The sequence below is a fragment of the Sparus aurata genome, chromosome 6 (assembly GCF_900880675.1).
Source record: "Sparus aurata chromosome 6, fSpaAur1.1, whole genome shotgun sequence".
Classification (NCBI taxonomy): Eukaryota; Metazoa; Chordata; class Actinopteri; order Spariformes; family Sparidae; genus Sparus; species Sparus aurata.
The window spans coordinates 3,491,841-3,508,791 of record NC_044192.1 but is presented as its reverse complement, the minus strand read 5'-3'; the positions used below and the strand labels follow the sequence as shown (position 1 = coordinate 3,508,791).

General features: G+C 40.7%; 1 protein-coding gene across 1 annotated transcript in view; it reads right to left on the bottom strand.

The window, feature by feature from the left end:
• Positions 1-5,625: 5,625 nt before the first annotated feature.
• LOC115583234 (serine/threonine-protein kinase 3/4-like) overlaps positions 5,626-16,951 on the bottom strand; it is a 28,562-nt gene continuing 17,236 nt past the window's right edge. The window contains exons 10-11 of the mRNA XM_030419867.1: positions 15,190-15,341; positions 5,626-8,982 (exon numbers count right to left, since the gene is read on the bottom strand). Coding sequence (XP_030275727.1) covers positions 8,824-8,982; positions 15,190-15,341 — 311 coding nt within the window. The 3' untranslated portion in view covers positions 5,626-8,823. The remainder of the gene's footprint in view (positions 8,983-15,189; positions 15,342-16,951) is intronic.

The window sequence follows — 16,951 nt, the reverse complement described above, 5'->3', positions numbered from 1 at the left end:
TCTGGAGCGAGCTGCGATTCTCGCTCAAGAGACGAGGATTTAAATTAGTCATTTATTATTTTCATTAAGTTCCTCTTGTTCTTTGTCGTAGTTTGTTTCAGATTAGTCGACAGAAATACTTGGTTAGGTTCAGGGAAACATGTTCTGGGTTGAAGGAAATCTTTTCACAACGTTAAACACGCGTTTGAAAGGATAACTTCTATCATGCTCTTATTTTTCTGGACTTTTTCCCCCCGAGATGCTCAAATATGACACCACAAAAACATCGTTCATCAGTTGAAACGATGCTCTTCAACTGGTGTGACAGATTTGCTGACAAATAGGAAGTCCTGGTGTTGTGGAAAAACTATGAACGCATGAATACATATTAACTGTAAATGTCAGTAACAGGCTACATGACGTCACAGACATCTCAGCAGCTCTGCAAGGCTGAAGCTCAGTGGTGGTTTCAGCTATATGCTAACATTAGCATGCTAACATGCTTCCAATATCAACCTGAGGCTGAATGTCATCAGTTTTCTAATAATCTAAAGATTTGACAACATTAAAGTTTTGACCCGATGATGAAGAAGAGAGACGCAGACGGTCAGTCTTCATCCTGACAAGGACCGTGAGAGTCTGAACATCATTTCAAGGCAAAACTCATCCATTAGTTTTTTTCTGATACTTCAGTTTGGATCAAAGCGGTGGGCGGATCAGAGCCGAGGTGTTCGCAGGTTAAAAATAGAAACACTATCACAGAATCTAATATTACCTCCTACAGCATCGCAGGAATCAAAACAGAAGAACGAACAGCATCTTATGTTCTAATATGTCCACGAAGACTGACAACGAACACGTTGTTCAGTGTTTTACAGAAACTGTGAGTCTGACAGAAGCTCAGAGTTCATTTGCGAGACGCCCTCAGTGTGAATGTCGTCACAAACACATCACAAACTGTCAAACTGTCATTTAACATCATGGAGACTCCACAGATGTTTGATGAGCTGCTGATCTGACTGCAGCTGTGAGCGTCAAACACCACCACACGTCTCAGCTGGTGTCCTTCATTTTCTTCCCTCATTCTTCTTGTTTTCTGTCTGTTCGGGTTGATTTCAGTGAGATTTTGAACCTGTTGGTCAAATATAAGAACAAAAATAAAAGATAGAATAAAGAAAAGATTTGTAGAAGACTGACGAGGTGCAGAAATGTAGGTATCTGTGATGCCGTTCTACTTATGATTTCACCATTTTGGTGTTTGAAAAATAAACACCCTTTATTTGAGTAAAAAGTACCAATACAACACTGCAAAAACAAAAGTCCTGCATTTATTTAAAGGGATATTCCGGTGTAAGTTTAATCCATGGTCTAACACACAGTGAAACTGTGTTAGACTCCCTCTCTTTCAGTTCTGGTCCTCCGGTCTGAAAGAACTTGTTTATTTCAGCATTTCCATCAGTTTTTCTTGCTGATTTTGTCTTTTCTTCCCAAACACTTCAATGAACAGCAAAGACAGGAAGGACTTGCATTTCTATAACGCTTTCTCCAGTCCACTGACCTCTTAAAGCGCCTCACAACACTGGTGGCAGAGGCTGCTGTGCGATGTGCAGACCGGATGAATTCGGCGTTCAGTATCTTGCTCAAGGCTGTGTAGCCAGGGGAGCCAAGGAATCAAACTAGCGACCCTTTGTTTACTGGACGACACTATACCCGCTCCCTCTAAAGTGAAGGGAAAAGTGTAATATTTCCCTCTGAAATGTTGAGTTAAAGGGATATTCCGGTGTAAATTTAATCCATGGTCTAACACACCGTGAAACTGTGTTAGACTCCCTCTCGAGAGATCAAGTTAGCAGACCGCTAATTTACGGAGTTTTATCAACCTCAGAAACGACCGCACGACAACAATACACTGCAGTAAATGGATCCAAATATAAACCGCCACCAAAAAGCCACAAATAATGCTCAGAACAGCACCAAACTTCAGCAACAGTACAAATAGGGTCTCAGCACATAGTCCGGGGCATCTAACCTCCGCTAGCTTAGCTGGATTTCTACTGAAAAGCTGACTAAATTTACCACTCTTCTGCAGCAGCTTCCTGTTGACGGGAAGTCCCGACGAGTCGATTACCGAGTGCAGTAGAGTTCCGCGGCTCATGGATGAAAATGTATGATTATGACTCCATGGAAAAGCAATCAAAGTTCATATGTGTCTTACCTGCCAGTTTATAACAGTTATTATCGAGAGCGGACAGGGAAAAGAACGGAATTGAGCATTTCTAACCGCACTCGGTAATCGTCGCGTCGGGACTTCCCCGACCCGGAAGCTGATGGAGGAGAGTTGAAATCTGTTTTTAGCTTCCCAATAGAAATCCAGCTAAGCTAGCGGAGGTTAGATGCCCCGGACTATGTGCTGAGACCTTATTTGTACTGAAGTTTGGTGCTGTTCTGAGCATTATTTGTGGCTTTTTGGTGGCGGTTTATATTTGGATCCATTTACTGCAGTGTATTGTTGTCGTGCGGTCGTTTCTGAGGTTGATAAAACTCCGTAAATTAGCGGTCTGCTAACTTGATCTCTCGAGAGGGAGTCTAACACAGTTTTCACGGTGATTTAGACCATGGATTAAACTTACACCGGAATATCCCTTTAAGTGCAAAAGTGTTATCAGTAAAATGTTCTGACAGTATCAAAAGGAAAAGTCCTCGTTCTGCAGGGAGAGGCTCCTCTGAACCGTCTCAGTGTCGTAAATATTATATTTGACATTATTGTTATCGATCCATAGGTAACGTTTCACTGTGGGAGCTGCTGGAGGTGGAGCTGAATATATGAAGTATATATCCAGTTACTTCAGTCCAGCGGTGATAAAACTAGAATATGGAGCTGCAGCAGGACAGGATGAGAACAATAATGTGTTCTCTGAAGATTTTTTTGCAGTATGAAGCTGAAAACGAGCAGAATCTGGGAGCTTTTTGTTCTGAAAGAGGAGAAGGAGGAAAAAACAGGTTGGAGCGTCTCAACAAGACGAATGACATTAAGACGTCCGTGCAGCTCAGCTTGTGTTTCACATAATGGACGTTGGTGAGTCTTCCTGCAGGTTCCCTTCATATCAGAGAGCATTAAAGAGGAGGAGCGATGACGCTAACGCAGTTTGAAGCTCCGTCAGGACGAGTCAGAGCTGAAAGCTGCGATCTGTCAGAAGAGAAGGCGAACAGGAGAAAAGAAACCGAGCGCTCAGAAGCAAACCTTCATCTGAGGCTGTAACAGACTCACTGCTGGATTCTTTATTATCAAGAGACAAAGAAAATATATATTTGTTTCCATACAACTAAAGTATTGATGCATGCTGACAGAAATAAACTATAAGAATGATGCAAAAGAGAAACAGAGATGATACAAGCAGCTGGAGTCTCACAGCTGGAGGTCAGCTGGAGATGTTCCAGATGTTTCTGTGGCCTCAAACACCAGAAGATTGTAAAGACAGCTGTGGAGATCTCCACCTGTGATCGTGACGAGCAAAACAGCTGTTTTAAACTAAAACCATGATGTTTTTCTGACCCTAACCGAGTGGTTTCACTGCCTAAACCCAACAGAGCATAAACGCAGCGCTGAGACAGAAGAGACCAAGAAAGATTCAACAGAAACGAACAAAAAGACACATTCAGTTTGAACTTTTCTTTGGTTTTGCAGAAACGTTCTTATTGGTCGTTCATGAACAGTTTGGTTCCGTCAGTGATTCACAGAGAAAATACACGTCCATGTTCTCCAGAGCTTGAATCTGATTTTCTATCATACGAGCCGGTAAATTCAACTAACGAGTGCATTCAGAAGCATTGTGTGTGTTTTCATGTGAATAATCAGTTTTGATATTTTTGAATTATTTGTATGAGATCATTCAGATCACCGGTGCTGACGGTCAGTGTTCTTCACCTCCTCTTCTAATGGTCGGTCACAAACGATGACTGGAAACTTTATTTACATTATGTGCTCTTGAAAAATGATAAAGTGAGTTATTCTGTGTGACTAAAGACTTGAGACGCAGCTTCATATCAGTTTTATGACACTCAGAATAACTTCTGCATTTTTAAAAGCAAATCATTTTGTTTAAATCAACTAAAAAATGTGTTCAATCAGTCTTCACTGTGGAACCTTTCTCTAACAAACTGAATATGGTTGTTAGTCGTTTATTTACGGGTTAATGACAGAATGACTCGGGTCACAGAGTTCTGTTGGAAATGAAATGGACCGGTGAGGGAAGCAAACACGTCGTCAGCATCAACAGAAGAGAAGCTCGTGCGTCTGCAGAGGTCGAGTTCTTGCTTCGGACCTGAACGTGTCGGTTCTGGCTGAACGTCTCAGTGGACTTCAGTTCAAACTGAGAACAGGAAGTCTTCAGTACCAGGTGTGTCAATGATATCTGCACTGGTATTGATCCGCAGCCTGTGAATACCATGATGATAGATGATGGCAACTCAATATGCAGTTAGTGGCCTGTAAATACCTTTATGAAGATCTGATGTCTCACTGAGGAGCAACATTTAGGATTTTATACCAGCGACAGTATAAAGGTCCAAAAACACATCGTCTTTATTATTCTTTGTGTTTCTCTCTTTAGTATTTAGTTAAAATGTTCCTGTGGGAGTCAAGAGCCGACGGCAGAGTCGCCTTCATGATGCCTGACTCTATTGATTTAAGTCTAATTATGTCGACATCACAATTATCTTAATGTCTTTATTTGAGAAAAATCAACATGTTTGTTTGGTCCCAGATACAAAGAAGCTTTAAAAAACTACAAACTCTCTGAAACACTTAATTTATCTGTGACCCCCCCCCCCCCACACACACACACACACACACACGCACTCACACACCCTCACCTCTTTATTTAGGGTTGAAACTACAGACCTGAGATCAGATTCGTGAGCAGCTAATAAATTATTGATTGCTGCTATTTTGGCCGGCAGATCTCTGGTCGTCGTGGTGAGAAAAAACAAAATGGAAACGAGCTTTAAAAGTTTCTGAGCGATCTGATGAGACGACGCTGAGTTCAGTCGCTGCGTCCTTCAGTCGAGATCGATGAAGAGGAGGAAAATAAGGAGGAAGAAATGTGAAAACATCGACTTTACAAGCTACAAGTTAATCACACTTCAATTCAGGAACTTTACTTAATATGTTTTAACAGTGTGGTATTTCTACTCTTTCTTCAGTAATCTGACTACTTCCTCCACTAATTGGTTTATAAAATCCCCTCCAGATAAGTTTTAGGACGTGTATAAAACATTTTAGTCTGAACAGTAACGAGTTTCTGATGTGGTTTAGACACAAATAAATATCCTATTATCTCATTAAAGCCCTTCAAATTACATCCATTAGATCTTCCTCCTTAAATAAAACATTGAATATGTGATTATTTAAATGTTTTCAGGTCGCAACGTTTTAAAAATGTCCACATCACGCTCGTCTCGGCTGAATATCGGAGCAGGTTTGGCTTCCAAACTGTTTGTGATGTCACAAAACAGCCTCTTAAAATCTGATTTTCAGTGAGCTCACAGAAAATGTAACATATTGATATATAAATGTGAAAACAGACTTCAAGTGTCAAATGTAGGAACACGAAGAGAAGAGGACACACAAGACAAAGAAACAAGAGCTTTAACTTTCCTGACTTTTATTAATTTCTTTATTAGACGAGCAAAAACCAAAACAAATAAAATACACAATCCAAATATCAGTGATCTCAAACATATGCACAACTTTGCACTGCATACTTTAAGGCATAAACAGCTTTACTTCAGAAACTGAACAACAAATCAGGCATCAAACAGGAAGTGTGCAAAAACATGGAGAGCGCTCCGAGACGTCAACAGCAGATCCACACAGAGAGAGAACGGGCCGAGCACACAACTCACACTGTGTTTCATCTTATTGCCTCCACTTTACTTTTTGTACTTGTGTTTCTCACTTTTTCAGGCGTCACAGTTTCATATGGAACCAATTTTTTTTATTTTTTTTTACAGTTTGTACTTGAATACTGAGCTGAGACCAAACAGGTTTAACACATGAACAACCAAAATATTAAAAAGTTATGAGAGACTGACGATGATCCACGAGAGAAAGTGAATTAAACATCCGAGCAGCCGGAGCTGCCAACACTTGAGAAAACACGACTCTGTTCACTTTGTGTCCTTCAGTAAAATTTAGACGCCAACGTAACCGATTAATTAATCAAATAAATGAGAGTCTGGTGAAGTGATTGTTCTACTGAAACATCTTCTCTAGAGAGAACGTTTCCAACAGAGAGCAGGTTAAAGGAACAGTTAAAAAAAAATAAAAATGTAAACACAGTCATGATCTCCTCAGTGCTGATGGAAAGTCCAAGTTTTTGGAGTTTCACAGGTTCCCAAATCCTCAAAACATCATTTCCACCCTCAGCGCTCGACCTCGACCTCGTGCAGCTGCAGAAGACCTTTTCAAGCTGGCGGCCTGTGAGCAGAATGTGTCCGCTAAACATTTTATTATTTAGCTGATTAACACATTTATTAGTTTAGATTCACAAGAATCAAACTGACAACAAAAAATCAAAAAGGTGCTTTTTTCCCCTGAACTTCTGTTTGTATGCTTGTTTTAACCTCCAACATGAAAACTAATAAAAAAAAAATCATTTTAACCCCGAGTTTAACAGGTCAGACAGAAGTCCGCCTCCTGGTACTTCACGTTTCAAAATCTGGCCCTTCTGATAAAGAAGGTCGACAGTGAAGAGTTCGGCTTAAAAAAGGATGAAAATAGCGTCTTTCCAAATCAGTTTGGATCTCTGGAGACCAGGATCACAGCGGCTGAGCTGTTTAAACTGTCTTGTGTTTTTTTTTTCCCCGTTTTAAATTAAGTCTCCAGCTGCTGCAACTCTGTTTCACTGTGAAGCTCCAGAACTGTTCTGTGGACTGCGACGCTTCACCTGACTTTATATCATCATGAAGGAGGAGATGATGAGAGAGTTTACATTCAGTTTTTGGAAGAACTGTTCCTTTACAGCACAATTACATATAATCCAGATATTTCTATATTATAGGTTATATTTCTTTTTTTTTTGCACAAATCAGTGGTTCTGACCAAAACAAACAAATCTCCAGTTTACAGAAAACAATGTTGTGTTAAAGGTTCAGACAGTAATTAAAAGCATTAACAAGTTTTTTTTCAAAAGAAGACAGAAAACAAAAACAGTGATTCCTGTAAGAACTGATTCCAGAACATCTGAACAGTGCAACTTCCGTTCAGATCGTCTCCAGTGATTACGACTTTAATTCCTGACGCGTCCCAAACAGCTCAGCACCACATTTTAAACAATCAAGTTCCATTATTTTCAGTATTTTCCCTTTTTTTTCATGGTTCTGTATTCGATCACTGTGCAGAAATAAAACAAAAAACATCCAAAACTGACAAAATAAGGCAGAAACAGAAACAGAAACAACCTTTTGCTATGCTTGTAACACAGAACAGAGACATGAGAATGAATTGTGCTCACGTATCACAGAGAGTCCTGCACATCGACAACGAGTCTGGAGGTTTGAATACAGTATTTTGTTATCAGGTCTGAACTCAGCTGACGGGCTTCTCCCCAAAAACATCCAGACTGATTCTTATTGATAACAGTTTAATATTCAGGGTAATAACTTAAAGAAGAAGTGTCACGTTTTGTGGATGAAACCCGTCAGCTGATCCAATTAATCACAATATACAAATACAGCTCAGTGGTGCTCATATATACACAGACGTGAAACTATCTACAGTCATTTCTCATCATTATTTTACACCCTGAGGAGTTTTATGACCTGAGAAGCTGGTTTTCATTTTGATGACGTCCCTGTGATCAAAAAACATGTAACTGGCCTCTAAACCTGTGTAGAAAAATATAAATCCTCCTTGTGACGTATGAAGAACGAGCGGCTGAGTCGCTCCGAGGAATGTTAGAAGTTAAATCAGACTGCGGTCGACGCCAGATTCAGTCTGCGGCTTCTTGGCACGTTTTTTTGGGGGGGAAATCTCATTTCGCTCCTCGGTGCCAGATCAAACTAATAAATCCAGGAATTAAAAGCTTTGTTCAATTAATCAATTTGTCGACCCGAGTCTTTTTTGACAAATAACAAATAAACGCTGGACACCAAATTAAACAAAGGCAAGTAAAAACGTTTGCTATCAGAAAATTAAAAATCCAGTTTGAGAGAAACATTCAAATGCAGGTGAGTCCAAACAAACTAATAATCTGCATGTTCAGACGTCACCTGGATCAGGTAATGATCCTTCTCTAGACTGCAAACTCGTCCAGAGCGACAGCACTGAGAAGTCCAGCAGCGTCATCATCCACCAACAGTGACAGGAAACACTTGAGGAGTTTAAGACGAGTACCTTAGTCAAACGGACAGCAGTTAAAATGACGTTGTACCACACAAAACTAAACTTAAAGACATCTGAGAAATAAACAGTAAGAAAGTCAAACGTCCAATCAGCTGCTGATGGTGTGAAATCAAACTTTCTCACTTTCTGAAACCGTTAAAAGCCAGAAATCCAAAACAGTTCTTGAAGACTCCAGATTGTCTCCACAAGGCAGAATAAAGGAAACGTGATGTTAAATCAAACAGACACAATAATAAGATCCTGGACAAAGATGAGCTCTTTGTTCTTCTTCAGCAGTTTGACATCAGTGAAGATCGTTAGTTTTTTTTCAATCACACCCAGCGGTGTCGTCTGGTGTCCGTCAGCAGCTGTGAGATACGTTTAGTCGTCTTCACGAAGCTGCTGCAGAGAACACGAGAGACGGAACCTCCGGCTGCTGCGACGAGCGCGGCAGGTTCCTCTCAGAAGTTCTGCTGCCGTCGTTTTTTGGCCTCGATGGCGTCCAGGATGGGCTTCCTCTTGGCCTGGTAACGCTGCCGGATCTCCTCGATCTCCTGCTCCATCTGAGGGTCCAGAGAGGCCAGACGCAGACGCAGCTCCTCCACCGACCACGTGCTCACCTGCACACACACATCATCTTTATTCAACTTTGGGTTTTGGAAATTCTAAAAAAAAAACAGCTCACCTGTTATCAAGCTGAGCTAAGCTAAGCTGAGGTGCTGGAGCGATTAAACTTCAAAACGAGGACAGAAAAACATCCAGACACTCACAGCTTTCAGTACGACAGGCAGCTTTTAACTATCAGTTGAACTTGTGTAACGCATTTAACAGATTTGTGCACAGTGGAAAAAAATGTTTAATTGGTTCGTGTCTCAAACGCAACAAACAATCAATCTGTTGACCTGGTCTCACTCACACAGCCAACCTCCTGCTGTCATGACTGCAGCTGGAGGCCGATAATCACACCACAGATATTAAAGACTAACAACTTTTCATCTGCTGGATACATTTTCTAACTGTTCCAAACAAGGTCTCACTTCTCACTTCATTTAGCAGCCGTCTGCTAGAACTTCTTGACTTCTTGACTTCTGATCAAACAATCAATGTGTTTAAAAGGGAAAGAATGAACTCAGAGGCAGAACGTCTCTTACAGCACTCGCTGCATGGTCGTTATCTTCACTGGTCTCACTGTCTCTCTCTCTCTCTCACCCTGTTTTCTGTCTGCGTCCAATGAAGGCTAAATAAATAAATAAATAAATAAAAATATCTGAATCTTAAATTATTGGGAAGCAGCTCCTACCAACAGAACTTTAGCTCTTCTGTCATCATCTTGTTTCACATCAACAATGCAGAACTTGACCAAACTCAACCGGCGTCCAAGTAAAAATGTATTCAAATTTGTACTTTTGAGTAACTTCCTCGTATTTTGCTGATTTTATATCATTTCCAAACTGACTGCCTGATAGTGACATTAAGAGTCACTACTTGAGAGTCTACATCAGCTCTGAATGAGATGTTTGTGCTTCAGATCTGCACATGAAGCAGTTACGCTTCAGTTACGACTTCTCTTCCTGGCTGTTGATCCTCTGCAGCTGGAGGATTTCAGAGATCAATCGGTTCCAAGTCCATTAATGGACACTTAAGAAAATCTTTACCACAACCTAAAAATATCTGCTGCATGACAGCGAGAATCAAGGCGTCTGATAAGTGAATCTATTTCAGTAGCTTTCATCTATTGACATTTATTCAGCATCTTTTCCTCCGTGCTGCCGGCCTCAGACGGTGACCCGGTGCCTGCTTTGGCTCTTCCCGGGGGATTCCTCCTCTCAGCTTTTACCAGCAGCACTCTGCCCTCCGGCTATTTATTACGCACGATCAATGAGCTAAAATAACACTGGCGTCCTCGTCCACTCGACTGATAACTGTGAAGACACAGAGGACAGTCCTACAACTGGCCTGCAGCGGGATCCAAGTATGACGACACTGAGCGACAAAACCTTTAATCAGTTTGAAACCTTCTAACTGGTGACAACACTCACTGTAAATCCTCTTTTATATCCTCAGTGATCAATTAGGATTATTGTCTATACTCAACATACACAACAACACTAAAAAGCACTAAAAGGCGTCTTCAACCCAAAATAATTACTATTATCGATCAAAAATATTATCAGCACCGACGGCTCCGCTATTGTTAGACTTTTATGCCTTGACAGCTGTCATTTACATTTTTTATGAGGATCGCTTGAACACACCATGATGTCCCTATTGGTGCACATATCCCCTCTGGTGCAAAGCGATGCAGATTCAGAGTTGACGACGTGCGCCTGAATGCACCGCGAGCAGAGCAGCGATAAATCTGCAGCAGTAAACGACACCAGAACACGGCAGAGACGCTCAGCAGGGTCGTCAATACTGCGATCCATTTCTATTGTTGAGGTCTCATTACAATCAATTTATACATTTGAAATCAACACTATTAATTACATTAATTGATCAACAAAGATTTAATCTGCAACTTCATTGATAATTGATCAGGAAAGTCATTTCTACACTAAAGAGCTTAGAACATTCTGGTTTCAGAATCTGTAGATTTTGGATTGTTTGTCAGATAAAACAGGTAACAGGTCACCTTCTGGAAAAATTGTGATTTCCGTTATTTTCTGACATTTACAGGCCAAACGATTATTCAACTAACAGGAAAATAAATCTTGGTGTAAATGTTCGTTTCAATCTGTTGTGGCGGTTGTGAATCCTGTTGACCTGCAGGATGAATGTCTGATATTCAAACTATCAGGCAAAACACACAAATAAGAAAAACTAAGGAATATATTAATACTTATTCTGAAATATTTGTCATGAATGCCACTGAGAGCAAGAAGAAGCTTCAAGGTCTACAGAAAATACAGAAAAACACCTGAAGTTATTAAACATTTAACATCTGAGCTGACGAACAGTCACGCTCATGATCACCATCACTCTCTTTCACAATCACGCTCATGATCACCATCACTCTCACACAAACACAAACACACAAACACACCTCCTCATTCTATAATACAGAGCTTTACAATATCCCTGAAAATCAGTTAGACTAAATAACTTGGTGGGACAAAGTGACTGCAAAAGAAATGACGGGTAGGTTTGTGGTAGAAAATATCTGAGTTTCTTGACCAGTTCTTGCTTCTTTTTATATTTTAGCAGACAGACACAAGAAAATTAGGTGATGATATAAAACAATAAGGAAGATACAAGGAGGAGGAAACAGAGTAAGCTTTTTTTTTTCCTTTAATCAACACTTTATATCAACCATATGGATGACTGAGCAGTGGAGTGAACCCTCAGAGCAGTTCAGTGTCTTTCAGTTCATCGTTTTAGTTTTCCAGCCCACAGCTTCACTCTTTCAGTTCAGTGTTGTGATTTATCCACAAGCAGCCAACTTCATTTCAAATTTCCATATTTTTCTCAGGATTAAGATCTGATCAGATGAACTATTTGCTGGATGTTTGAACAGAAAACTGTCTGCTAACAACCTCCACATAAAAAGGTAAAACATGATAAAATGTCACTGTTGTGTTCGCAGCTCGTTTCTGCAAGCAGCCAAAAGAAGTTTCAAAGGTTTTCATTTCTTTTACATTTTCATCTCATTCTTGGCAATTTTTCTGGAAAGCCAACACTTAGAAGATGTCAAATTCCTGCAAAGTGACGGAAAAGATCTTTGCACATTGTGATGAATATTTGGGATGAAGAAACACAAAATGATTCCAGATAACAAAAGATCATTTTAAGGATCTTCAGCCAACTTAAGAGAAGCTCAGAAACTCTCCGTCAGACTCAAAGTGTCTCCACTAATCTTCCTTGATATTAATGTTAATGCGTCCGTCTCATGCATCATACATCAGATCCCACAGAGGCGTGTTTGCTTCACCCAAACCTAAACCAGCCTGGTCTCTGGAATCCTGCATGATACTGGGTGTTATGGTTCTTAAAGGTTTGATTAACATGTGACTGATGATGGGATCATGAAGAACCTGCAGCCTGGGATTTAACCTTCTGTCAGGATCTGTTAAATAAGACAACAGTCTTCTTGAGAGGAGACATCAGAGGAGAGAGGAGGGATGGAAAAGAGGAGTCAGAGGGGAGATGGGAGAAAAGAAAAACAGTAAGGAAGAATAAAAATAGAGAAAAGGAAGTGGACAGAACGGAGCAAATGAAGGAGATCGGTTGTTCTACGTGTGCTTCTCATGAATGATGTAGGTTAGTGCTTTCCCACCACATGTTCTACGCTGCATTTTCACACCACTGAACTGGTCGAAGCACGAGCCACGGAAGGAATGGTAAACATCAGCCAGGGCAGCTTAAAACAAAGATATCCTTATATGAAATGTTCAAACTTAGAGAGAGATTTCTACTCATCTAAATCCCCCCAGCGCTTATCAGAGAAAGTCGACAGTAAGCGTGAGAAACAGACACTCAACATATAATAACACAAACTGGTGGAAACAAGAGTTTTCAGTTTCCAACATGAAAACATTCTGAATAACTACATTACAAAAACATCTGGCAGCAAAACACAAAAATAGCCGAGTCGTCAGATCTAAAATTAAACACCGTCAGCATGAAGCTGTCAACGCGCTGCCTCCAAGTATTAAAGATCCCAGAAGAAATCAGCTTTTTATCCTCACATTTGCAAGTCTAATGGAACAATAAATCCTCCCAGGGCGGGATTCGTGTCGACAACTGAAGCCTGTTTGAATGAACTGGACTGCGGTCTTTGCACATACTGGTAAAATATCTCTGAACTGGAAACACTGAGGCACTTTCCTTTCACCTGAGAGATTCAAAAGTCAAACAACCAGGACACAAAAACACAGGACACTGATGTAAAGTCCTGTTCAGACCAAAGATTCATGTTGAGACGAGTTGAAACTTTGCAATGTGCCGATCTGCACGGTTCACATCGACGTGACCAGACGAGACGATGCATCATCTCTATCTAAACAGCTCTCTGCGTCTCAGTTTTTACTTTCAGGCTTTTATTTCATAGTTGGATATGATGTAGTTTGAAGTGTTTAAAGATGAATGAGCACAGTGATCGTGACTGAGTTGCTACAGTTGCATTTTCTTCTGAAAACAAAAATGTGTGTGTGTCATGAAGCGAGTGTGTGACTGAGCGAGCAGTGGTGAGAAGGGTCGGGCAGATGAACGAAGCCGCCCGTTCATCGCTGCATTTAAAAGATGCTCAGTTAAATGTGTGAGTTATTTCCTGCATTCTGCTGTTATCATTATCTTATTATTACAGCTTTAAACCGGGAGAGGCCACAGAGAACAAGCCCTCCTCTACAATGACGTCCTGATTACAATACAAATACACAAACAATAGAGAGATTTCAGTACATTTAAAAGAACACAAATGTGTCATACATACAGAGCAACAAGGGTTCAAATCATTTACAATTAAAACACCTACAAACGTATCACTCACTGTCTATTACAAGACTGATGTCTTATTCCAGTTTAATCACTTTATCTCTTTTCACACTGAGCGATCAACTAGTCTGTGTTCAAGAGTTTCTGCAAGTTGTTCCACTTCTGCAGCAAACAAGTATTTAATGTGGCCTTTCAGTCGGGCTGTTGTTTTCCAGTTTCTGTTGCTTAATACTCTGTAACCTGTGTGTGTGTGTGTGTGTGTGTGTGTGTGTGTGTGTGTGTGTGTGTGTGTGTACACACAATACATAATTTCTTCTATTATGAAAGATAACATGTGGTGTGTGTGACACCTATTAACTTTGACAGTGTTGATGTCACAGCGATGTGTGATACACCTACTGAACATTATGCTCCTTCTGAGTGTGTGTGTACTGGTGTGTGTGTTTGTGTGACAGCATGTGTGTTCACAGTGACTCTGGAACACTACACTGAGAATCAGGGTCAGCCAGCGGTTACCTGTCACTGTCTGTTAGTGCAACTAAAAACACACAGTGGCACAGATCTAAGTCTCAATAGGTGCACGTAATGACACACACACAGAGACACACACACACACACACCACATGTAGACACACAATCGTAGGACTGAACATTTCCCAGCACAAACACTATTTCATCGTTACTAAATCTGTCCTCAATAACAACTGCAGAACAAGATGAATCAATAAACTGTTGCCCTGTTTGCTGAGAAACAAAGCTTAATTGTTCATGTACATTTTTGCAGCAGAGGAGACATAAGAAGCCTGTACAGTGAGCAGGGAGCCGGGTGGTCTGGTAAGAGAAACCACCTCGCATTTAAAGGTCACATATTAAATATTTAATTCCAGCAGCAGCCATTTGTCCTGCTTAAATGTCTTTGAGTGAGACAAACAGCCGCTGCCCTCTCTGTAATATGCTTTCCCTCAGACGACTCAGCTAACCGAACTACAACGTGAAGGCAGCCAGAAGGACGAGAACAAAGAGAGTCAAACTGCGGAGGCACGAAAACAACAAATCTTCACCTCTGTTCATAACAAACTAAAACCAAGTCACCTGTGAAATGATGAAAACTCACTGAGACAAAAATAAAACCTTTAACAAATTCAGAACTCCTTTACATTAAAGGGAAACATTGGCCTCTTATATGAAATTAGCCACTCTGCACAACCACAATGTGTTATCAACCCCGTTGTCTTCTGCTGGTCGTCCAACGGAATGAAAGTCTTAAGAACCCCTGAGATCAAAAGTTGATTTGAAAAAGGCAATAGTGACTGAAGCTGGACAGAAAGGAGCAGCCCGTGTGGCTAATCACGATCCAACAGCTGATGAAGTAAAAGAAAACAGTGTTTCTAACTCACCACTTGAAGATCTCCCTCAGCTGGCAGTTTACGGTTGTCTGCGTAGTTGTCTCCTTTTCCTCCTCCGTCATTGTGACTGTTGGCCTCCTTCTCTTTCTGCTCAAAGTACTCCAGGAAGGACGGCTTGGACGGCTGCATCGTCTCGTCTCTCCCTGCAAGAGAACAATCATCATTTATGTTATGACAGCAGCGATACTGGAGCTGCAACACATTTACAGTTACTGTTAGAACACAACGGCCCATGTACAAGTTTAGAGCTGCTGTTTCCTTTGGACCTTACTACAGGAAAAGCAGTCCATGTTTTGTGTTCAACTTGAAATTTGTTATTTGTGTCTTATAACTAAGTTGAGTGAGATTTAATGCTGTAGTTTATATGAAATATAAGAAGGTTACAAGAAGGCACTGTACATCTGTAGCATGTATAATGTTATGAATCTAAGTCACTGCAGGCACAACTTTCAGTCAGCTAAAGGCTACATGAGGTGACAGAAAACAGACCAGAACCCTCTACACCTCCTTCATGTCTGCTACAGAGAACAAGTCACCAGAGATATCATTATAAGGGGAATTCAAAAGCATCAAACTCTCCCCAAAATAACTAATTTAATTAAGCAAATCAGCACAATGGGAGGAACAGCAAGAGGGTCTGATCTCTCAGTGAAGATGCAAAAATCCTTTACAGCTGCGGTTCAACTCTGAAGTGAAGAGATCTTCCTGTGACGTCGTTTGTTCTCGTCTTTGACAAACATAACAGACTTCATCACAAAGAACCAAACTGCACCAAAAAAGGATCAACAACGCAACAAAAGAACCAATAAAATCAAGAGAAACTTTAAAAAGAACTTTGATTCTGTTTGCAGGTAATGAGTGGGAGGATTCACTGTATGTGTGAGCGTGTTAGTATCTGTATACGTGCATGGAAAAGAAAAACAGCTATTAGGACAATTAGTGTGTGAAGTTACTGAGACAACACTTGGTTCATTGGGCATATTCTTCTCTGCATCTTTAATTTTGCCCCTGTGAGTCCATGAATGGAGCGAAACGACGAGTGCATCGGTGTAGTTCAGTGTGATAAACGGCTTTAATAAGCTGCTGTTGTGTTGCAGAGGCTGAAGTTTCCACACCTGCAGTACAGGACGCTCTCACTGAGCCACGCTGTGGATGGCATGCCGTTTCAATTAATTCATGTTCTTGACTTTCTATTATGGTCTATTAAGTTGACCCTAACAGTGTAATATGCGCTAAATATGTCCACAGATTTATTCCAACATCTTGTCCCTCCAAGCTTTGTTTGAGTTTGACAGTGCAGTCCTCTATTAGCCCCCTGGAGAGGGCAAATCTGACATCATAACAAGAGGAAATTAGAGCTGGTTTATAGAGCAATAACATCAATTTATCTCCAATGATCAGGTTATTGAAGTGGACAAGGAATAATTGGACTAAAGACCAAGACAGATTTTGATCCAACAAATGCAATTTTTCAATGTAAGTATGTAAACCTATTCTACTAGGACCCCCAAATAAAAGTGTGAACCTTTAAATGTTCTTTATTGTCTGAAGTGATTACATTCTTGTTTGTTGGCTCCCTCCAGAGTCCAGCAGAAGGTGAAAGGGTTTCAGTATCTAGCTCTTGGACACTTCAGCATGGCTAACACAAAAAAACAAAACACAGGAATCCATCAAGGTCAGTCTACACACACACACACACACGCGCGCCACCACTTAAACCGGGCTTTATAAACAGGAATCTCCCTCACCACAC